The sequence below is a fragment of the Vidua chalybeata genome, chromosome 23 (assembly GCF_026979565.1).
Source record: "Vidua chalybeata isolate OUT-0048 chromosome 23, bVidCha1 merged haplotype, whole genome shotgun sequence".
In the NCBI taxonomy this organism is placed as follows: domain Eukaryota; kingdom Metazoa; phylum Chordata; class Aves; order Passeriformes; family Viduidae; genus Vidua; species Vidua chalybeata.
This window is the reverse complement of record NC_071552.1, coordinates 2,595,357-2,618,375: the sequence shown is the minus strand read 5'-3', so window position 1 is coordinate 2,618,375 and position 23,019 is coordinate 2,595,357. Positions and strand designations below refer to the sequence as shown.

The window sequence follows — 23,019 nt, the reverse complement described above, 5'->3', positions numbered from 1 at the left end:
GTTTTAATAATTTAAAATGTCTCAGTGAGAAAAATTATTTGCACTATGTAGTTGGAAAGCAGCATTGGGACAGTCATAAATTGGCTTATCCACGTGGATATAATCCAATTTTTAAATAAGAGCATATTTATGGGTAAGAGACTTCTGTGTGGCTGTTAGTGTTGAATCCACCTGATAGCAGCTGCTTCTACTACAAAAAGCACATGAGATAAACCTCAGCTTCTGTGCTAAGCTTGGTGTGCTCAGGTAGCTGTCCAATGGTCCATGTGCAGCAATAACAATAAAAATAACAAAATAATAAACTTTTCAGAGGTTCAGAGTGTGGCAAGGTTACAGGAGGCTATTACAGTGTAAAATTAAAGTCTTGAGCTTCTTTCCTGAAGCTTGATCAGGGAAAGGGCTTTAAAAAGTGCTTTGCCTGCAGGGAAAACCTTTTCCCTACAGAACCCTTTAGGCAGTAGAGAGATGAAGTGGTGCAGGCCAGCCACAGCTGAGGGCTTGGCTTGTGCCTGGTGCCTCTGCAATTGCAGTCTGACACAGGGTGTGTCCCCCAGCACTTCAGCTTCTCCTCCAGCACACGGAGAATGAACCAGGCCCGTGTTTGCACAGGGCTGAAATGACCTGGTGAGAGCTGGGAGCTGACTGTCCTACCCCAGATAAGCAAAAGCTGAAGTGTTAAATGGACCTGGCCAGGCCATCACCCCCTGAAGCAGGACCTGGCCATCATCAGCCCCTGCAGGAGTGCCCCAGGCTCACCTGAGATCCGAATCTGCACCTCCTCCTCCTCCTCCTCCTCCTCCTCCTCCTCCTCCTTCCTGCCCAGCAGCTCGCTCTCGCTCTCGCCGGGGTTCTCGTCGCTGTGAGCTTCCCGAGCATCGAAGAAACGCTCGCCGCTCTCCTCAGCCCCCAGCCCCTCCAGCTCCGAGCTGGAGCCCTCCAGGTTCATGCTGTCCGTGGGCAAAGCGCCCCTGGCAGCGGGCTCTGTGCCCACCAGCTGCATGGCATCCCCTGCGGCCGGGCACTCCGCTGCAGTCCGGGGGCCGTGCCCGCCCGCGGCCTCTCCAGTTCTGCCGAGGGCTCTGTCCTCTCCAGGCTGCTGGAATTTGCTCTCAGAGGGCTGCAGCTCGTTGCCACTCTCTGTCTGGGCTTCCTGGGACACGGTCCTGAACCTGGGCAAGCGCTGTCTGTCCTCCAGGGGCCCCTTCTCAGCCAGGCCCAGCTGCTGCACCAGGAGCTGCCTCAGCAGCCCCACTGCAAGGACAGGCAAGGGTCAGATGAGATGGAAAGGTGACAAAATGACAAGGACAGGCAAGGGTCAGATGAGATGGACAGGGGACAAAATGACAAGGACAGGCAAGGGTCAGATGAGATGGAAAGGTGACAAAATGACAAGGACAGCAAGGGTCAGATGAGATGGACAGGGGACAAAATGACAAGGACAGCAAGGGTCAGATGAGATGGAAAGGTGACAAAATGACAAGGACAGGTAAGGGTCAGATGAGATGGAAAGGTGACAAAATGACAAGGACAGGTAAGGGTCAGATGAGATGGACAAGGGACAAAATGACAAGGACAGCAAGGGTCAGATGAGATGGACAGGGGACAAAATGACAAGGACAGGCAAGGGTCAGATGAGATGGACAGGGGACAAAATGACAAGGACAGCAAGGGTCAGATGAGATGGACAGGGGACAAAATGACAAGGACAGGCAAGGGTCAGATGAGGTGGAAAGGTGACAAAATGACTCCAACTTTGACCCTGCCGAGGAGCTCACAGCTGTGGTTAGAGCAGGGGATTCCCACCTCAAGGGAATTGGGAATATTCCACTCAGGTTTGAAATGACGGCAAAAAAAAAATAGGAAAAAATCTAAAAGCATTTCCCCTAAAATTCCTTCTGGCTCCTCTCCAGCTCAGGATATTCTGTGAGCTCATCACCTCCCTTCCTGCTTGCCCAAAATCTGTTTCTATCATAATGTCTGGAAATCCTGCTCTTGCACTAATGGCACCTGACAAACCCAGGCAACGCTCCCAGAGCACAGAAGGGATTAAAGCAGACACAAAGGTCACCCTCTGACAGAGGTGTGACTCCTTGCTCTTGGTTGGAAAAACAGGGATAAAAATTAATGTATTAAAGGCTCCAGCCTCACTCCCATGTTTTACCTTGCAATATGTCAGGAGAAGTTGCATCTCCTTGGAGAAAACCAAAGAGATTTTCTCCAGAAATTATCCTGAGTGCCTGGGTTTTACCCTGCACAGGAGCTCACAGCGGTGGTTAGAGCAGGGGATTCCCACCTCAAGGAAATTGGGAATATTCCACTCAGGTTTGAAATGACAGCAAAAAAAAAAAAAAAAGATGAAAAAAAAAGATCTGAGAAACATTTTCCCTATAATTCAATGCAAATTTATGCCTGGTTGAACTTCAACCCACATTCCTTTAGTTCCCAAATTATCCCAACCAAACACTTCATAATAGGGACATATTGTTCCAAACAAAAACGTGCTGCTGTCAAGAGCCTCAGATTGTTCCTCCTCACCACAAAATGCTTTTGCAACACCCAAAAAAAGCTGTGATGTCACACAGCAGAACTGCCACTCAGCTCAGGCTCTTGTCACCATTTGGAGAGCTGCTCTTTTAACTCTCAACACTCAGGAGATGCTGTAGGGTCACTAAAATTGTCTTTACACACCCCCAGGCTAAGATTATTTTAGCTGTGGTCTCTTAAAACAAGTGCCAAGAATATCTGTCCAATATTCAGAACTAGAAAAGAACTTTAAATCCTCTAAGAAGGGAGAATAAATGGAATTAAAGGTCTGAGATAACTCTGAGAGTACAGAGAACTGTCATTGCTTGGACAGAGAGATGGAAAAGGCAAATGGGGCCAAGGATGTGAGAGTTCTGCATTTTGGTAAAAGCAAATATTCCACAGACTCTTCCCTCCAAGTACAACTGAGGGACTTTGTGTCCCTCCCAGAGTTGCCAAGGAGAGATCTGTGGATTAATGAATTCATTCAAATTTTAGGGAGTTCTATTTAGGAGTTGCACTGCCAGAGCTGATCCAGCAGGTTGCAGAGCCCTGAACTCCTCCTCTGAAAGGAGAGCAGAGGAAGTGATTAAAAACCTTAAAAACAATTTCAAACAATGATTTGTCCCATCAGGAAAACTTCTCAACACGCACAAGTGTTGATCTAGTCAGACCCAACCACCTCCCAAGTACTCAGGAAATATCCGAGCCTGGGCTTTGGATGTAAGTGAGCCTAACAGTTTGTAGGATTTTACCAAAAAAAAAAAAAAGAAAAAAAAAAAGAAAATTGTATTCTGCAACAATTCTGCAACACAAGCAACCTCTCCAGTTCTGCTTCAGTGCTACAGAAATAAGGCCAGGGCTGACTGCCTTGTCTTTAAAAACTGCTGACCAGCAATGGCACTAAGTTCTGCAGTGTAATTCTGCCATCAAAGCACTCCATGGATGGTAGAAATTCGTTATCACCCTCATTTGAGCCACAAAACCCCAGAAAAACAAGGAGATGCCTAAAGCCCAGGGAAGGGGCAGTGCATGGATTCAGAACTCCTTGCTGTCACATCCCTTCTGTGTGAAATCCAGCCCAGGGGGATGGATGATGAATGGAAACGGGCTGTTGGGCCAAATTCCACCTCCCAGCCCCACGCCAGGGTGGTACTCACAGTTCCTCAGGGCATCCCGTGCCCACTGCCCCTCTGGCACCGAGGCTGAGCTGCTGGCTGGGTGCTCATAGCAGGCAGAGGAGTCCTTCAGTGCCAGCTCTGCCTGCTGCACCTTCTCAAACTGTGCCTCAGCCCCCAGCAGCCCTTCCACCTTGGCCTTCTCAGACATGATGGGTGAAGAGGACTGAGGGTTCAGTATTAAGGGAGACTCCAGGCCCAAATCTTTATCTAGAGGACAAAAAAAAAAAACCCAAAAATTCAGGTGAAACAACAAGGATAAAACTGCAGAAAATTGCACTCTGGAAGCACTAAGGTTCTTGAGCATGGCTTTGCTACAAGGCCAGCTCTTTCCAGGGTTCAAAAAACTCTCTAGCAGGTTATAAATCAGATGGGAAGAGGAAGAGGTGCATTTCCAAGAGGTTCAGCATCACTTCTCTGAATGACTTGTAAAGAAATCGCCCCTTTCCAGAAAAATCTCAAAGCTGCCCTAGGATCCCCAATCCCCCAGGATGATGGCTGGGCACACCTGCACTCCGTGGAGCAGATCTCCTGCTCCCACTTCCCTGAATCTCTGCTTTACCTGGACTCTGCAGGCTGCTGGCAGGAATGTCATGCTGCTCTTTGAGCTTCTGCTGCTCCTCTTCCTCACGCTCCTCTCTGCAGGGAGGGAAGAACAAACACATCCTTTCAGTCAGCTTCATCTGCAGGGGAATCCATGCTTTGGAGGGCAATTTGTAAGCAGGAAAAGGGGTGCTGGAGAAAGAAAAATCAGCTTTTCTTCCTCCTGCAGGTTTGACTTACTCGCCAGGGCCTGACTGAGGCAGTGGGATCACTCTTCTGCTGCTCCCCATCTTCACAGTTCCTGCCATCTGAGCTATAAGGTCCTGCCAGCTGCAGCAGAAACAGCAAATAAAACCATGCAGCAAGTGAAACAGAATGAGCATTTCTCTATTTAAGCCTCTTAAACCCAGTTGATATTTATTACTGCTTTTTTTACCAAAAATAAATGTCTTTTTTTTTTTTTTTTAAGTTCTGTTACACTCAGTCCCCCCAGGAACACCCTGAAATCACCACAGCATAAAGCTCAGCTCACCTGGATGCTCTTCAGCAGATAGAAATGACAGAGAGGGCCTTATCACTTGTCAGATCAACCAGTTAATTGATATATAAATACATAAAAAAGCATTATTTCACACATCACTGGAGTGTAATACATGCAATATGTATCCCATAAACACATCTATCCCTGTGTGTTCTTTAGGAGAAAAGAGTTTCTCCCAGTAAAGCTTTTAGCCATGGAATCCAATTCCTGCAGTGGGGTGTTTATGATGCCAGAATGTAAATCTGCAAACATCTCTGGTGCTGCATGAAGATGCAGGATTATTTCTGTGTCTGATCTGGCAGTCAGGCCCAAAAACCTCAGAATTTTAAGGGTAAATAAAAGCATTTTGGAGGTCAGGAAAGAGTCTGGAGTGAGCCAGCTGGAAGGGACTATCCACAGATGCTTCCTGCAGGACCACCAGGTTTCCAGCTAAGGCTGGAGAAGGAACTCAGGGAATTCATGGGGTAAAAGATCTCTCAGGTCCAGCAAAGCCAGCAGCAGGTGGAGCTGACCCCAGGACTTACACATTCTTCTCTGAGACCGTCTGTGCCACCAGCTCGTAGATGTGAGCCCCCGTCGCCGACATGGAGATGACGAAGAAAGCTTTGTTATCTGCACCAACACAGGGAAGGGAACTGAAACAGCTGCCAGGTCCCACACAGCTTCCCAAAAATTCCTACATAACCCCAGCCCAAAGCAAGGAAAAAGTCCATGAGATAACTCTCTGACACTAACACAGAAACAATGACCTTGTCCTATCAAAGAAATGTGCCCTCAAAGGGAAAAACCCATTTCAACCCATTTTGAAAAAGCTCCATTTCTCCTCTTTTCCCTTCTAATAATTTCCAGAGTGCTTTTCCTCTAACACAATCAGAGTAGTTTCATTTAGAGGTCTATTTAAAACTCAAGCAAATGCCTATTACTGATGCAAAGAAGTTAAACAGCTCATCCATACTGAGCGCGGTGTTGGACAACCAAGAATTAAACCTACGCAGTTTTCCATGTTCTACTCTGAAAATCTACACAAAATCATCTTCCTCAACTGAGCTAATCTTTATTTTTGGCTTCTCTTCTTGCTTTCTCAGTGGGCTGCACTGACCTGTGGCCACCTGGCGAACCAGCACAGTGTTGAGTTTGATGATGGGGCTGAAGGTGTGTTTGCTGTCAGCTGTGGATGCCAGGATCTTGCTGTGGCACTTCAGCACCAGTTTGTCATCTTGTTTCTGCAGCAGCACCAGGATGTCCTCCAGCAGCAGAGTGTACAGATCTGCCCAGAATGCAAAAAAAGCCCAGAATGAGTTAAAAGATTCCCATCAGAAAGCAGAAAGCTGCGTTTCTGATTACTCATGCAGAGGCAGCAATCAGTGCTGTGCCATCCCAGGCAAAGCTTGCAAATCTTCCTGGTGAAAACTCCAGCAGAAAGCTACAGATGGAACTGGATCAGCTCATGACTGACTGCTGTGTCCCTGCGTGGCCCTAATGATGCTCCAGCACATTTCAGAATTGACAAGAATAATTTAATCAGCTCAGAGAAGCACACAGGCATTATTAGAGGTGGCAGTAAGAAGCATAATTGGGAGCTGCAGCAGAGCTTTTCCCTCTTCTCCTTCCCAGCAAACCCACCCAGAGCCAGGGGATGAGGGGATGGCCCAGACTCACCGATGGTTTTGTCACGATTCACTTTCCAGGTCAGGGGCCCTTCATGGAGCATCTTTCTCTTTGTTAGATCCAGGTTCTGTCACCAGGGGAAAGAAAAAAAAAATGAAATCTCCATGGAAGCAAGTCATGATAAAACACAGGAATGCCAGAGGGACTCCAGTTTGGAGCTAAGCAGCTAAACCCAGGCTGGGAAAAGAAACACGGAGCAGGGAACCCAAAATCTTCTCAGAGATGCTGTTTATCACTTCCCCTCTTCCACTGCTCTTTTCCACATGCCAAGTGCCACATGGTGGGGAATTCTCCCAGCAAGGCAAGCTCCTGGGGCATTAGGATGTCACCTGTTTCCTAGGAGGAGTTTTTCCAATACCCCATATTCAGCTCTAGCATTACGACTGATTAAAGCTGCAGCACTCGATTTGCAAGTCAAGTGTGCCTACAAATTATTTACAAATCATCCCAATGATCTGACAGGCTTTGTAATGTCAATGGATTCTTCAGGCACTTCAGTGCTTGTGACATTTAGATCTGCAGGCAAGCAGAAGTGACAATTTTCACAATTCATCCCTTCCAAGTCTCAGAGTCTACAATCAATGACAGCGAGATTTTCGTAGCTGCCAGAAGTTCTTCCTTCCCTTGCTAAATGCTTGCAAGTTTATTTGGGGAAGGATACATGACACAGTTTCACAGAAAAGTTGGGGTTTTTTTGATTCACACTGACTTTGAGGGAGGTGGGGAAGAAACCAGCAGGTAACCAGCTTCCAACAAAACTGCAGGGATTTACAGGAGCCGTGAAACAGAATATTTTTAATACTGGACTTCAGGTTTTATTTGACTGTGTGGATCTCCCACGTTTCTGTACAAGCTCTCTTTTTAAAGCCAATTCCACTGTTACACCTCAGGGCTCTCTCTCCAAGGCCTCCCCAGTTCCAACAGCATCACTAAGACATGCACTCACATGAGATAAATATCCACAATAATCTCATTATCTGCCAGATATCTCTTCTGGGATACAGTGCTTGAGCTTGCAGGCCATAAAGGTTTGTTGCTCAGAGCTGACAAGCTTCATCAGCACCATGATGTGCAGAACTGAGCTGTTAGAGCCATAGAAATCTTCAGGAAGGTGGCAAAACTCACATTTCTGAGACTAATTGTTTTCATTTTCACGCAGAAATATTTATCTCCAAAGACCACTTGACTGTGCACCAGAAGAAGCACAAAGTGAACGACAGGGCTGCAAACTCCATTCACACAGGGCTGGTTTTGATGCTCTCACTCACCCTGAACTCATCCATCATGGGATCCTCTGACTGCTTCAAGTAGGAGAGGTCGAGTCTCCGCTGATAATCCTCCAAATGCTGCAGGAAATGCAAGTTAATGGTCACTTGGAGCAGCAAAACTCCCCAGAGTGCAGCTTTATTGCTGTCCCCAGCCCTGGGTGTTCACTCTGGCCCTCCCACCTGCTTGTTCTCTGACTCTTTGACAGCCTGGTTCACGTGGTTGAGGATCTGGCGACAGTGATCTGCTGCTTTCTTGACTTTCTCCTTCTCCTCAGGCAGCTCTGCAAGAATAAAACCAGGTGGGACAGTGCTTCCCAGCAAAGGTTTGACCAGCCAGCCCTGCAGGGCAGTTTGCTGGCCTCAAATTGGACAAAGAGGAGTTAAACTCACAGAGAAGTCTATCAACAAAAGCACTGCAATAGGGATAAAAATGAGATTTGTGACAGGAGAGAATTGATTGGGACCTGCACATCATCACACATAATGCAATTGTTACTCCCCCCTGTTTTAGGGCCTTGTGACAACTATTCACAATAATGTGGGAAACCTAAAATCCTTACTAAAATCCTAAAATCCTTACTAAGAGTACAGGCACAGGTGAACCCATCAATTCTCAGCAGCACCAGCAGCCACAGTGAGAATTCACTTAACAGGAACATCAACCAGTACATCAAAGATAATGGAGTATCACATGCTTTCCTAATTAGGATTAGAGGGAACTTGTAGCTGCAGTCTATTTTTATGAGTAATGAAATTTCTCTGCAGCAGGTATCAGATAGTAAAGCTGGGAAGGCATTTTGTGCTATTATTTATCACATTTCTACCTGTTGTGCTGGGAGTATCTTTCAGTGTAACAAATCCTAATTAAACCCCACCCTCTGCAAGAGCATGAGGACGTTCTGTGCTGCTTTAGAGGTTTGATAGATTCACTTATTTCACACTGAATTTCCTTTTTATTTTCCTAAGGAGGAACCAACACTGGATTTTTCTCTTTATTATTATTTTTTACACCTCCTGTGCAGGAGGCAGCAGTGAGGTCGCAATGAAAACAGAGAGAGACACATAAAATTAAAGTGTTCTTTAACACATTTACCTAAAAAACCTGCAGAGATGGGTGCCCAAATCCCAGTGGAAAGGCTTTACCTGTGTATTTAGCAATGTTATCCAGCAGAAGGGGGTATTTAGTCAACCTCTGCATCTCCGTGGGGATGATATCCTTCAGCTGCAGCCGCCGGCACAGGGGATTGCTCTCAGCATCCTAAATTTCAACAGCACAATATCTGCATTTGTCATTTTTATTAAGGCCATAATTACCTGAATGCACAACATCTATTCATCACTTAAACATCTATTACTTCACTTTCCAGTAATTAAATACAAGACAAGAGATGCCAAGATCTATCACCCAGACAACACATCCCCTCTCCATCTGCAATTATGCAGAGGAAAAGCTCATCACAGCAGCAGTGCCTTCCTCCCCTCATTACTCCCCACGGGCATGGGCCCATGCCCAATCCATCTCAGTCAGCAGCACCCAGGGAACACATCAGTTTGGGCTTTCACACCGCAGCAGAACACAGGATATTTGTCAGGATGATCTCCCCTTGTACTCCCAGAGCTCCTCCCAGCCTGTGCTAATGGAGATAATGTTCTGTAAATGCCACGTGGAGCCAAAGCCCACTCCTGGCAGCTGTGCAGCATCTTCTGTCTCCTGCTCCTGGTGCTCTGAGCACTCTGCCCAACAGGATCTGACATCCTGGGGCAGTGGCCACCTCGAGGGAGATGGCATCTCCTGCCTGGGACACTGTGCTGGCCTGCATTCCATCAGGACACTCTGTGCTCCCCAGAACTGAAGGCTCCTCCCTCCAGAAACCACCAGGAGAGATAAACACAGCGCTGGAAATGAAGGCAGCCTTAGCCATGACATCACTAATAATTGCCATTAATTATCAGAACTTTACCTAGGAGGATTCATTGGGCTGGGCTGAAGCAACTCAGAGCTTAGGGGAAAAAAACTCAAAAGCCTGGTGGAGAAAACTGAGAGCTTAGGGGAAAAAATTCAGAGCCTGGTGAAAAAAACTCAAAGCCTGGTAAACTCAAAAGCCTGGAAGAGAAAACTCAAAGCCTGGTGGAGAAAAATTCCAAACCTGGTGGAGAAAGACTCAAAGCCTGGTGGAGAAAACTCAAAGCCTGGTGGAGAAAACTCACAAACCTGGTGAAAAACTCAAAGCCTGGTGGAGAAAACTCAAAGCCTGGTGGAGAAAAATTCCAAACCTGGTGGAGAAAACTCACAAACCTGGTGAAAAACTCAAAGCCCTGTGGCAAACTCACCTGCACGAAGGTCTGGAAGCGCGAGTCCTTCTTCTGGCGGGACTTGATGACCTCGAGAGCAAAGGGCTGGTTGCTGCAGAAGGTGGCAGTGGCAAGTTTCAGCTTCTCCTCTGCTGCTCCACTAAACTGTGCCAGAAAGCCAAAAAGGCCAAGTTTAGACAGGCTGGAGCTCAGCATGAGCCACCCTCAGCAGGCAGAACACACAGGACTGGGATCACCAGGGAATAAAGGAATTATTGACAAAAATGAGGAGGTATTTCTGTCCTGGTTCAAGGCTTTGTCTTCCCAGAGGAGACCTTTACATCTCAAACTCTTCAGTTCCCCTCAAACCAGCCCTCCAAAATCACGGAATCCCAGACTGGTTCGGGTTGAAAGGGATTTTAAAGCTCATCCCCATCATGGGCAGGGACACTTTCCACTACCCCAAAACATCTTGAACACTTCCAGGGATGGGGCAGCCAAATCTCTCCACAAAGATCTCAAAAGTGAAGCCTGCAACAGCACTATAAACTCCAAATTTATACATTCTAAGATTAGAAAATAGTATTTTTAACCATCGTTTCACTGCACCACAGGCAACACCAGGCTCACATTTCAGTGTTACTGAAATAAATCGTGCCACTGCGTTTTTCAAAATCCCACTCTCACCTTTATGTACCCAAAAGTACCTGTCTGTTCTACCCACACATCCTAAGGATATTATTCTTGTGCCTTAAATGACTCTTATCTCCAGTCAGATGAAAATCCTCTGAGCTCTTCCTCCTTTCCTTCCCCCCTCATCCTCCAGCTCTGTTTTGGCTCCAGAACTCGCAGCCCTTCAGTTCCCCTTGCTGGGAATTACCTCCTCCAACCTCTGGCTCTATTGGTCATTCCATGAGACATTATTTTCAAAAATAAGAAATATTAAAAAAGAATTTTACCCAGGAGAGCAAATCTTCCCCAATTTGGCCAATGACAGAAGTCTCATTCCTTTTTCGGACAGATTTCATCTGATCGTTCAGTGCAACTTAAAAACAAGGAAAAAAAAAAGGTAAATTTTACTAATAGTGGTCAAAAGGCTGGCTTAATTTTCAGCATTTAACATAAAAGCTATTCTAGGAGAAGATTAGATTTGAAATAATTTTAATTAGCTAACAAACAATATCCTGCAACTTAATACATTTAGAATATCTAATAAAATGTGATGTAACTCCTTGGCACTTGTGTCTCACCTGGCTTCAAATGACCCCTAACAACCATTCCAAACTTATCTTTTCTGAGGCTCAACATCATTTTTCTATAAACAGGAATAATGCAAAAGCCAGAAAACCACAGAACTGATTATTGAGTGGCTGAAATTCCTACTGTGAGCAGTCCTTTCCCTAAACCACGAGGAAGGGCCACTCTTCAGAAAACAGAAAGACCTCAATCTTCATAAATCTCTTTTCTGCTCTCTTCAGGAGCAGTTGTACCTCAAACCCTGGCTCATAAAGCTCACTGCTCCTTTCATCAAGCACGAATCCACACAGATAAGGAAAAGGAACACTGGACACACGATTCCTCATTAAAATATCTTTGTGAATCAGAAATGGAACAAGTGTGAGCAAAAGCAAGCCCAGGGCAGTGTCCTGAAGAATTCTGCTCTACATCAAGCATCGGGCAAAGCTGCCTCGTGTTCCAGAGTCCCTTTGCTTCAATTTTTCAGCCACTGGAAGGCAGAATTCCAGCATCCAGCTGCTCCTACCATGCAGCCCAAGGATGTCCTCCAGGTTGGAGAAGATTTTCCGCTTGTCACTGGAGCTGAGGATGCCCTCCCTGGTGACCCTCTGGTAGAAGACGTTGTGCAGGACCTTCAGCGTGCGCACGTGGGCTCGCTCCGTGTAGAACAGCTCTGGGGAGACAGGGAGAGCAGGAGTGCAGCTGTGCAGCCACAGGTGAGCTCAGAGCAGGTCCCTCAGCAGCATTTCCCTCCCTGGTCCATATTCCAGGCTCTGCTGCAATTCCATGTTTGAATTTGTAAAATTCCATCGTTTCCCCCAAACCAATAGACCTGAGCTCATGCAGAGGCTTCTGCAGGAGCTGCAACTCAAATCTGCTGAAGTTTGGGAGGAACATTTCCATATCTGCTTCCCAAAAAAACAAGCTTTTCTTGTTTTCTTTCATAGAACATACTAAAAACTGGCTTTCAGTGCCTTAATATTTAATAACCACTTGATATTGTTTGTTTCTCCTCTAAGGACTGGATCAATCTCACCCCAGGTTATTTCCCAGTAACAAGCATGAGAACCCTTCAAACCAAAAGTTCTACAATTCTCCAGCCACTACTTCACTAAATCACTGAAGATAAACCTAATTGTAAATTTTTAAGAACTCCAAAGCTCCAGGGGAAGGCTTCAACTCTGAGCTTGGCCAGGTAGGACAGAACCTCCATCTCACCATTTATCACTTCTTGACGTTTGATTTCATAGGGCTTGAGCCCCATCAGCACCTCCCTGCTCACAAGCTGCTGCCAGTTGGGAGGGTCCATGTCCATGTCGAAGTCATAGAGCTCATCCTCACTCTGCACATCTGCAAAGCCAACACTGTCCATCCTGATGGGAGGAGGGAAAAAGTGAGTTAACTCCCATTTCAGGGAAAAGCTGAGTACATCCATCAGCTTTATGAACACACTGTCCCTGCCAGCTGGAGGCTCTTTGATGCCTGAACCTCTGGGCACATTCTCTAATTTTGCCCTTTCCAGATTGACTGTTCTGACAGTGTTTTCATAACCCTCCTTTTAATGGCACAGATGAAATCATTTGCAGTCAGATACCAAGGCAGTGAAAAGGGCAGGTTACAGTTTCTTGCCTCTGTCTATCTGCAGGTACAGAACCAACAGCAACACAGGTTGAAAAGGAAAATAGGGATCTCTCTGCTCCTTAACCCAACTCCCATCCATTCAAATCAGTGGACACAGCAATCATTCCACTTCACTCTCAGATCAAAGGGGTATTTTTGCATGACTCGCTCCACCTGCCCTACAAATGGCTGCCAGTGTCTGATTTCATGTGTTCTTAAAGAAAAGAGATCATGCAGACAACTGTGCTGGCTCAGAACAGTGAGCACTGCTGCATTCTGCTTCATAACTGCTTGAAATCCAAACAAATTCAGTCAAGTTCAAACATTTCCAAGCACACTCACTTGCGGAAAGGCTTCGGTGTTCCCATGTCAACCATCCTGCAAGGAAGGAAAGGAATCATTAGGGAAGCTTGTGCCTGAATTTCTCCCAGCTCAGAATTACTTCAGAATGGTGATCTGAGCTCCAAAGCAGAGGGTTTTGTCCCCTCTCCTGACAGTTTTCTATCACAGCAGAGACACAAACCAAAGTTTCCTAATTCTACCAACAATATTTAACACAAACAACGTCACTGTCATTTTATGCACTGAATTTCAGCAGCCACTGTCACACTGACAAAGGAGTCTCTACAATGATCTTTTCCAACCCGTTCCAAGATTTCCTGACCCTCTCTCCAGGCTGCCTCAAGCACCCAGAGTTACCTCTCAGACTCTCCCTCCTCCTCCTGCAGGTTTTCCAAAGGAGATGGGAACTCAAAGGTGTTGTTGGGTGTGCGGGGGGTGCCATCCATGGAGTCACTGGCAGGTGGGGCTTCCCCAGGCTGCTTCACACCTGGACACAGGATAAATGTGAAAGGTGAGGAACCAAGCTGGAGGACACCAGAGAACCTCCCAGCCTCTCCAGAGCCTCCTGATTCCAGGTTCAGAGCTGGAGGAACTCGACTCCCAGGCTGCTACGAACAAATCTCAGTGACAAGAGCTTCAGGTGGCACCTGTTGGGTTTTTCCTGTTGGATGAACTGGCAGAAGCCACTAACAACCCCTGCTGCTCGTGGCAAGATCCCCTAATTGAGGAAAGCTGATTAAGCTGAGGAAGAGCAGCTCGAATGACATCAAAGCGTCGCCTAATTGGCCCGGCTTGTTGCATCAGTGCTCTGCACATCCTGTCCACAGCACAGCCTTCAACCACTCTCCATTCCACCCTACCTGTGTCACTGTCCTTGCTGCCCTCTGGAGAGGCAAAGGGCCCCGTGGCCAGGGGGGACATGGGGTTGGCAGGGGGGTAAGGGGCATCTGTGCCATCGCTGGAGGAGCCGCTCTGGCGCATCTTGCTGGACTCGGGGGGCTCTGGGCTCACAGAAGAGGCTGTGGGTGAGTGCTTGGGGTGCCTGGGCTTCTGCATCTCCATGGCCCTGCCAACTGGACAGAGAGAATCATCACCCTGCTGAAACGCTGAGAGAAGTGGCATTGCAGGACCAAAACAGGTCTGCGCGTCCTCAAAGCTGCGTTTGGACAGCAAGAAGTTTAAAATCACTCAGCTCTGCTGAAAATCACTCAATCCTAGCCCAAAATGCCTCAGTCACAGCCCAAAATCCGACTCCACAGCCCAAAATTCGATTCCACAGCCCCTCAGGGTGAGACAGGGTTGGAAGGGAATTGGCAGAAGAGGGATCCAAATTGTGAGGACTGGGATGGGGTGAGGCAGGATGGGTGGGATGAGGTTTAGGAGGGGGGGGGGGGGGTGGGAAATAGGGTTCCTGGCATGCATTTTTGAAGGCAGCAGGGGTTTTCTGTGGCCCTCAGGCTAGCAGGGCACAGGGGCTGACATACTTGCACTGCTGTCATGTCGGCTTGGTCTCCTTGGGGGGCCCAGAATGTTGGGGAAGCCTCTCCTCTTCCCTTTCTCCTCTCCTTCTTTCTCTTTCTTGATGCTTTGCTGCAGGTAAAGAAAAGCAAACTCATCGCTCACTGCTTCAAATCCAGCTGTTTACTGAGATTTTAATTAGTTCTTTAAAGCTGCAGAAGGGAGAGGACACAAAGCTTAAAAAGGTTTCACACTGTTTCACCTTTTTGGTTAGTGCAGAACTGCTGGAAACTCTCTTAATATTTCAAAGGAGGCTGAAATGTTGATGAAAATAAGCAGCTACTGTGACCAGATACACCCCCATGCTGTGGGAGACAAGGGATCACCCCCACAGGGATGAAGTTTTGGTGGAAATATTCATTATATAACTGGAAAAGTGGGGGTAGCAGGGAGAAGAGCTCTCCTGCATCACACACCAGGAAGGTTTGGGTAAGTTTCTCCAGAAAAAAAACTGAAGTAAACAAAGCAACAGCTTTAATGAGACCCTCCTGTGGTTCAAGGTTGTGTTCTCTGAAATATTCCTCACCCAAAGTTTTAATAACAGCCAAAACCAAGGTGAAATCTCTGAATTTACTCAGAGATAAAGGAAATAATTCCAATTATTTCCAATCCACGCCTCTGCCAACAGATGCAGAACCCAATTTCAGCTCTTAGGTTTGCTGTGCAGCTCAGCAATCCCAGATCCTCTTGAAACACAAAAACCACAGCGATTTTTAATTTTTGTCCTGCACAGCTGGGGTTTGAATTGCACACAAATCCTCTGTGGCCACGGCAGCACTACCTTGATCTTTGGCAGGAAACCAATCCGGCCCCGCTTCTGCTCCAGGTTCCGAGGCTCTTTGACTTTCACTCCCAGGTGTTTCATGTAGGTGAGGATCACATATTGCATCGTGGAGCTGCCAAACACAGAAAAACCACTGAGGTTTAAGGGAAAGATATCGGGGAAATACATTGAGTCAATAAAATTAAGGTCAAGGTTGTGCTGAGAAGTTCATTTTTAAATTCAAGTGATGAAATGAACGGGAATAAATCCCCAGAGATAATGGGAAGGCTCAGGCAACATCAGAATTTATAGTTTTGTAAAATTATGGAGTAAATAAAGGTGGAATATAGGGATGGGGAGGCTCTGGTGCCCAGAGAAGCTGTGGCTGCCCCTGAGTCCCTGGCAGTGTCCAAGGAGCACCTGGGACAGTGGAAGGTGTCCCTGCCCATGGCAGGGATTGGAATTAAATCATCTTTAAGGTCCCTTCCAACCCAAATCACTCCATGATAAAATGCACAGAAGCCCGGGAGGTGAAAATACAATTCTGAGAATTACACAGAAGGTCCTAAAATTCTACACTGAAACCATATTTGATGCCACATTATAGCTTTGAGTTATGGTAAAAATAAGCAGCAGTAAAAGGTTACTGCAAAAAGGAGGAAAAGCTGCTCAGATAAAAACTGAACAGGACAAGGCACACAGAGAAAATAAATGTTAGAGCAGATTGAAGCAGTTACAACACAAAACAAAAATAAACACAAACTCTCAGTGACAGTAATTTTTAAGATGTGAAGCACAGGCAACAAACATCAGCAAAGAAGAGGCTGATGAATTCCAATGATTTATGCCAGGGGATTCAGGAGTTTGGAGAACAGCCGGGAGAGGGCTGTCTTGTTCCATCAGCACAACACAGCCCGAGCTCCCCACTCCCATTACCTCTTGTCTTCTTCCAGAGGCTGAGATGTCATCCTGAAAACAAGAAAGGGTTTAAAAATGAAACTCAAAACCCAATTAACACCCGGTCCCATCCTCCCAGAGCATCAGTAGCTGTGTTGAAGTGTCCTTTAGAATGTTCAGCAGTCCCAGCAGGGGGAAAAAAATAAAATCAAGAATCAAAAGTGAAGGTTCAGCTGTGGAAATTGGATTCAGCCCACATTAAAAAGGAGAAAATGGGTTGTGAAGCTGTTGTTTCTACAGGAAAAGGGCTCTGATCTAATAATGCTCAAGCTGACAATGGCAGCATTCCCTGCACTATTTCACAGCAGCCTCCTGGACAGAACAGCCTTCACTTCCCTGCTGCCTCAGCCCTGGCTGCCATCCCCCAGCGAACACTCAGGGGCAGAAACCTAAACACAGTGACGCCAAATTCCACCCCCCAATTCCCCCAGCCCGCTTTTTCTGAGGCGGCACCTCTGACATTAATTTTTTTTTTTTTTCCCCCCCCCACCTCCCTGTTTGCTGTCACTTACAGGACCTCCTCGATCTTGGCGAGGATCTGCTCTGCACAGCTCCTCTCCCTCTCCACGGCGCCGCGGTCGCGGAGCCGCTCCGCGTCCAGCCTGCTCAGCTCCCCCTCGGCCAGGGTCAGCCCCATGCTCCTCTTCTGCCTGCAGAAGGGCACAGGAAGCATCACCTGCAGCTGGACGCTGCCCCGTGGTGCTCAGGGTGTCGTCACAGAGGGGTTTTTTGGGGTGTTCAAAGGGTCCGCGTGAGGTTTTTAGGTGTGAAATAGTTCATTGCCAGTGGCAGGCACATTCTTTTCTCTTTTAGGGTTTTTTTCATAGAGGAGCACAGAGAGAAGAAAGAGAAAACAATTTCTATTTCTGCTCCTTGTTTTTCCCATGTAGAATGTGTTTAGAAAATTGTTTACCTAAGGTAATTACTGAATTAAATTCTAGTGAAGATTCTTTGAGCCTCATGGCCAATCCAATCCACCATTGTTTGAGCCTGATGGCCAATCCATCTAAACTCTCGAGAGAGGGTCACGAGTTGTGAGTTAAGTATAGTAGTAAGAAAAGTAAGTGTATAGCTTTAGTATCTCCTTTAAATAGTATATTAATGTATTATAGCACAGTTCTAATAAAGAAATCATTCAGCCTCCTGAACTGGAGTCAGACTTCAGCATTGCTTCCCACCGAGTTCACCTGCATTTACAATTATTGCTGAGCTTGGCATGGAGCTCTCAGCACTCCACATGGAAAAGCAAATTAATTATCAACTTCTACTGCATGCCTGTGACAGCTCACAGAATTCACAGATTCACCAGCTTGGAAGAGACCCTAAAGACCATCGATTCCAACCCAGCCCCAGCACCTCAACTCAACCCTGGCAGCCAGTGCCACATCCAGGCTTTGTTAAACACACCCAGGGATGGTGACTCCACCTCCCTGGGCAGAACATTCCAGAACTTTATCACCCTTTCTGTAAAAAACTTTTTCTACCATCCAACCTAAATTTCCCTTGGTGCAGCTTGAGCCTGAGCTTGAGCTCTGTAAAGGGGATTATTCCCTGCCCAAAGGGGAAATGGAAGGAAAATAGGGACAGGAAAAAAAAAATATATAAGCTGATTATAAACACAATCAGTAAGAGAGATTTATACAACAAAACCTCAAAAAAAAAATACTCTGACATTTCCTCACACAGCTTCCAGGAATGAAGAATCCAAGCTCTAGGATTGCAATTGATGACTTGATTTAAGGATTGGCCACAAGGTATATTCCTGGTATATCCCTATCCATTCCAAGATGATTTATATCTCCCTCAGGTTTCCCTGTGCTGGAACACTGACTGAAATCAAATATGAATTAAGAGGAAAACTCCACAGAGAGCTTTTGGTACCTGAAATCTTCCAGGTTCCTCTGAACCTCTGGACAGACTTTATCCTGCATGGTTTGGATGAACTGGCGGTGCAGCTCTTCAGGGAGGAGCTCTGGCCTTCTCCTGTCTGGGAGGCAGAAAATTCACCAATTATTCCTCTAGGAACAGTCCCCACCTTCAATAAATGACTTCAATAAAGTCATTTCCCTGAATTAACCCACCCTCTGCCCTTCACTCCCACCCTACCTAATTCCAAGGAGATTTCCTCTGGAACTGGGACTTTCAGGTTCTGCAAAAGGAAAGAAAGGCTGGGAGAACCCTCAGAGAAACCAGCACCCCAATAAAACACACAAATCACTCCAGGAAATTCCCTCAAAAGCCAAAATCATCCAATGTGAGCACCTCCTGGTTTGAGAAGGGGAGACTCCCATGAATATATTCTAATTCACAGGATTATTTAAGATGAACGTGTGGTACATAAAGCTCTGCTGCAGCTTCTGGGAGTTTAATTCATGACAGCAAAGAATTTTCTCAGCTTTCCAACAGAGACATAAAATTTCCCAATCCTTGGAACAGCCACATCAATACCCACAGCAATTATTAACTAAAAAGCAACGTCGAAGAGCCAGAACTTGCTTACCTACCACTAAATTATTTCTCCTATCAACAACAAATCCCCTGGGATTTACTTTATTACCAGGCATCTGAGGCCATTCATTCCCTGGTAACATTTCAACAAAAATACTTACAACTTTTATTACATTTTTACATTTTAGGAAGCTATTTATTGAACATTATTCCGATTTTGATTTTTTGAAACTATTTCTTTTGGAGGGCTTTAACCCCCTCAGTTTTTCACAGTTCAGGTGAGTGGAGAAAGGTCAAAGTCAGCTTGCTGGATGTGTTAAAGTGAGGAAAACAAGAGGAACCTACTGCAGCTCTGTCCAGGAAAAACTGGTAAAACTCCAGGAAAACACGCCGGGTCTCTTTGGAGTTGGTCTGTTTGTACAGGTCTGTGTAAAGGTAGCACAGCTGTGGGGAACAGGAGGGAGAGAAATGAGGTGAAAACCATGAAATATCCCAAGTTTTCTTTCCAGTATTTCAAGGAATTCAGCAGTGCTGGGTTGAAACCTTTCCCAGCTCCTCAGGGAGGTGCCCTGGCAGAGGGAAGGGGCTGGAAGAGGAGCACAGGGAGGTCAAACCTTCCCTGTAGACAACTAATCCCACACCTTGGGGTGGAATGAGAGGCTTTCAGGAGATAAAGAATTATTTGTAAGCAGCCAAACGTAAGGGGAGCAATTATTTTTGTGTTTTTCCCTTTATCTGAGGAAATAAATGAGGATTTATCACCCTCAGGCCTGCACAGAGTGTGCATTTCCTTGCCAGGTCATGGCAGTGAGTGCTACACAAGGTCTGGTAAATTCTGGTGAAGATTCCCAAACGTGAGCCAGGGAAACAATTGCAGAGCTTCTCACCAGTGCTGCAGGATCAAACTGGGACACCACGTGGTGCAGGAGGACAGCCAGGTGAGCCGGGCGGGATTTCAGGAGCTCGATGTTCTGGAAGCAGCTGCACTGCCCATTAATCTGCAGGGACACAGGGAATTACATCTGAATTACTGAGGAAGAAGAGAAAGGACAGCTCAAATAATTCAGAGTAAATATCTGGTAGCTGTGCTGCTGTGACAAGAGTTCAGGCTTTAACAAAAACTAAAGAAAATGAAATAATTTAATTCCTAGAAAGCTTGAAGTTTGGAGAAGAAAGAAAAATAACAGACTCAAAGATGGATATTGTCATGAATTCCCCAAATGTTTCTATTTGGAAAGATCAGCAACAACGGGAACACCATTCCCAAATTCTTATTTCACCCTACAAGAAGCACTCAGCAGTTTAGGAAGAGGGGAAGAGAATTCTGCTTGGTGGGGAAAAAAAGGCTAAAAAGTCATTCCCACCTGCTCCTGCTCCGTGTCAAAATCATCATCCTCAGCTCCAATGATCTGAGTCCCCACTCGGGACAGGGGACTTCCAACACTGGACTGGGAGTCCTGGCAAGAGAAGGAAGAAAAGCACAAAGCTGGGATTGTCCCTCACAGTAAAACCTGGAGATGTTCTGATCATTTCAAAACCTCCACCTTGGATCCCCCTCCCGGGATCCAAACATTCCCAAACATCAAATGAGGGGGATCAAGGGCAGCTGCAGCACCTGCAGCCAGGAGCACACCGAGGGGGAAATGGGGCTTTGGGAGGACAAGCAGAGGAGGAGGAGGAGAACCCAGGAGTCACCCCAAGGATGATGATGTGTTCAGACAGCTCTGCACCTCCTGCTGAGCTCCACTTGTAGCCCTGCTGGAAATGGCAGCCCCCAAATGAGTGAACATCCTAAAAAAAAAGGGCTGGACTCAAGGAATAAAACATGTGCAACTGCTCTCCTTATTCCAGGCCCAGCTGTTTTACTGCTGATCAGGTATTTCTTGCCTCTAAATGGCCCTGCTCTTAAGCTCCATAAACATTTACTCTGCTAATTAACTATCCCTGCATCACTTTAATTGCACTTTATTTTCTAAAGCAAAGTTCAGGCATGCTCCATTTAGAAATAGGGGAAAGCAGCAAGATTTTAATGGGCCTGTTAGAGGAGGTGCTGTTGTGACACTTGATGTCTTGTACTCACAGTGTCTTGAAGCTCAGCCTTTTCTGGGCTCTCATCTGGATAAATCCTCTCCTTCAGGCCACTGCGAGGGCTCTGGGAAAGGGAAGTTCAGTTCTGGTAAGCAGCAGCAAATCCAGGGAAGGGAGAACTGCACAGTGCAATTTGTCAGCCACAACAGCCAAAAAACTTCTCCTTTCTCACAGGAAAAGGAGGTGTGAAAAACCAGAGTAAAATCTGTGTCCTACAGGCACAGTTAAACAAAAAAAAACCCCCAAAGCTCAAGTGAATGCAGAAGTTTTGGTCAGAAATCTGGTGACAGTGAGCAGCAGCAGAGCTGGGAAATCCCCAGCCCTTGGCTTTTCCCTTGCTCTCTCCACCTTTTCTCACAGTTCAGCTCTCTCCTCCCATCTGCCAGCAATCCCCGTGCTCAGGAAGCCCAGCAGAGCCTTATTTGCAAAACCCACGTGCTGCTGGCCCATCTTCAGTGTGTGCAAAGGTTTTTCCAGCCAGGCCACTGCTCAGGCTGCTGCTTTCCAGCCTGGCTTTTTCCCAGCTGCAGAACTCTTTCCACTTCCAAGGGTTTCTTTCACCCCTGATCCTTAAATTCCTCAGAGCTGGATTGAAAAGCTGGAATGTTTGGTGTGCCAATCACCTGCACTGATCAAATACCATCCCCAGAACTGACAGCATGATGATTATTAGGAAGTTAATTATGAATTTCGTTGTGCATTTATTAAACACAGAGTGGGATGTGGTCAGATTTGGAATGTTTCAAAACAGAGTCGTGGATGCTTCCATCTCACCCACCTCCCTTTCACTTCCAACTGCTGGGACAAATTTAGCTCCCACATCCTTAAGTTAATCAACAAACTTAGGCTAAATCCAAGCAGAGAGTCTCAATCCCCCTGCACTAATCAGAGAGTGACTTAATTAAGGATTAGGCACCAAGGGAGAGCACGGGAGCACACAGATTGGTAACTAATGAGTGAACACACCAAGAGCCTTTGCTGGTGGCAGGAACTGAAGCTGATTTGGTGGAAGGAAGGCTCTTTCCCACTTTCAGGGCAAGCTGCCTGCATCTGAGTCATGCTGCTGCAGTTGGAATATTCCCTTCAAAGATGCTCTAATTGCCAAATGAGTTTTGAGAAACATGCTGGCATCCCTGGTTACAGAGATTAATGCCAGGACAGTCTAATCCTGGATAAAACCCCCAGAATTTATTCTCTCCCAGTCTCTAACACCAGTCCAGTATAAGAGGTTTTCATAGGGAGAAGGTTTTGGTGGGCACTGAGTAATGCACAGGACAACACACACACAGAATCTGCCAAGGAAACCCAAATGCAAGAGGGAGAGAAGCAAAGCCCTGGGGCTGCCCCAGACTCACATCAGCAATGTCACTGTTGGGTCTGGAGGGGCTGTCACCACTGAAATCCAGTTTGCTGCCACTGTCCCCACTCTCTGCCTCCCCCTCGTTGATCTGCAGTGACTCTGACACAGACCTGGAGGACAGGACTCCATCCTGCAAAGATGAAAGCGGAATATTTGAAGAGACCATCCTTAAAAATCAACTCTTTGAAAAGCCAGGCAGCTCACATTACTCATAAAACCTTAATTTATCTAGAAAAGGCTGCAGCGCTTTTCTAAGAGAAAACAACCACACCAAATTTTCAGCACTTTTAACACAGGGGAAAAGGGAAAAATGACACAGCCTAAATTCATTTTTTTTCAAAAGTGAAAACAAAATTGTTTAAAGCTTCCAAGAATGACTTCATGGGTGTATTTTAAGTTGCACTGACAGATAATAAACACATCTTTGCTTGCACTTGTTCTTAAAAGCAGGTTTTTCAGAGATGAGAGCCCACTGCTAAATGAATTAAGATTAAGAAGACAGTGCCAACTTCACATCTCAGCTGCAGAGGGTGCAGCCTGCCTGTCCAAGCAACTGCAGCTTGCTTATGATGCCTTGTGCAGGCTGGCCTAGAGCAGAGCTGGGCAGAGCTACAGAATAAAGCAGGGATTTATTCAAAGGATCTCCTCCATGGATCCACCTTGGGCAGCACCAG

General features: G+C 46.3%; 1 protein-coding gene across 4 annotated transcripts in view; it reads right to left on the bottom strand.

Annotated features, from left to right (window-relative positions):
* ARHGEF12 (Rho guanine nucleotide exchange factor 12) overlaps window positions 1-23,019 on the bottom strand; it is a 75,597-nt gene that overhangs the window by 4,735 nt on the left and 47,843 nt on the right. For 3 of the 4 annotated variants that reach the window (XM_053963256.1, XM_053963253.1, XM_053963254.1), the window contains 28 exons: window positions 22,341-22,475; window positions 20,978-21,049; window positions 20,262-20,354; window positions 19,785-19,895; window positions 19,243-19,341; window positions 18,556-18,598; window positions 18,331-18,436; window positions 16,962-17,099; window positions 16,429-16,461; window positions 15,511-15,625; window positions 14,696-14,801; window positions 14,072-14,284; window positions 13,569-13,698; window positions 13,212-13,247; window positions 12,468-12,622; window positions 11,776-11,922; window positions 10,973-11,058; window positions 10,053-10,178; window positions 8,865-8,979; window positions 7,902-8,002; window positions 7,722-7,799; window positions 6,445-6,520; window positions 5,885-6,052; window positions 5,310-5,397; window positions 4,485-4,574; window positions 4,264-4,340; window positions 3,684-3,911; window positions 757-1,251 (listed from right to left, as the gene is read on the bottom strand). In XM_053963256.1, coding sequence (XP_053819231.1) covers window positions 757-1,251; window positions 3,684-3,911; window positions 4,264-4,340; window positions 4,485-4,574; window positions 5,310-5,397; window positions 5,885-6,052; window positions 6,445-6,520; window positions 7,722-7,799; window positions 7,902-8,002; window positions 8,865-8,979; window positions 10,053-10,178; window positions 10,973-11,058; window positions 11,776-11,922; window positions 12,468-12,622; window positions 13,212-13,247; window positions 13,569-13,698; window positions 14,072-14,284; window positions 14,696-14,801; window positions 15,511-15,625; window positions 16,429-16,461; window positions 16,962-17,099; window positions 18,331-18,436; window positions 18,556-18,598; window positions 19,243-19,341; window positions 19,785-19,895; window positions 20,262-20,354; window positions 20,978-21,049; window positions 22,341-22,475 — 3,460 coding nt within the window. The remainder of the gene's footprint in view (window positions 1-756; window positions 1,252-3,683; window positions 3,912-4,263; window positions 4,341-4,484; window positions 4,575-5,309; window positions 5,398-5,884; window positions 6,053-6,444; window positions 6,521-7,721; window positions 7,800-7,901; window positions 8,003-8,864; window positions 8,980-10,052; window positions 10,179-10,972; window positions 11,059-11,775; window positions 11,923-12,467; window positions 12,623-13,211; window positions 13,248-13,568; window positions 13,699-14,071; window positions 14,285-14,695; window positions 14,802-15,510; window positions 15,626-16,428; window positions 16,462-16,961; window positions 17,100-18,330; window positions 18,437-18,555; window positions 18,599-19,242; window positions 19,342-19,784; window positions 19,896-20,261; window positions 20,355-20,977; window positions 21,050-22,340; window positions 22,476-23,019) is intronic. The other variant, XM_053963255.1, reaches the window with a different exon arrangement.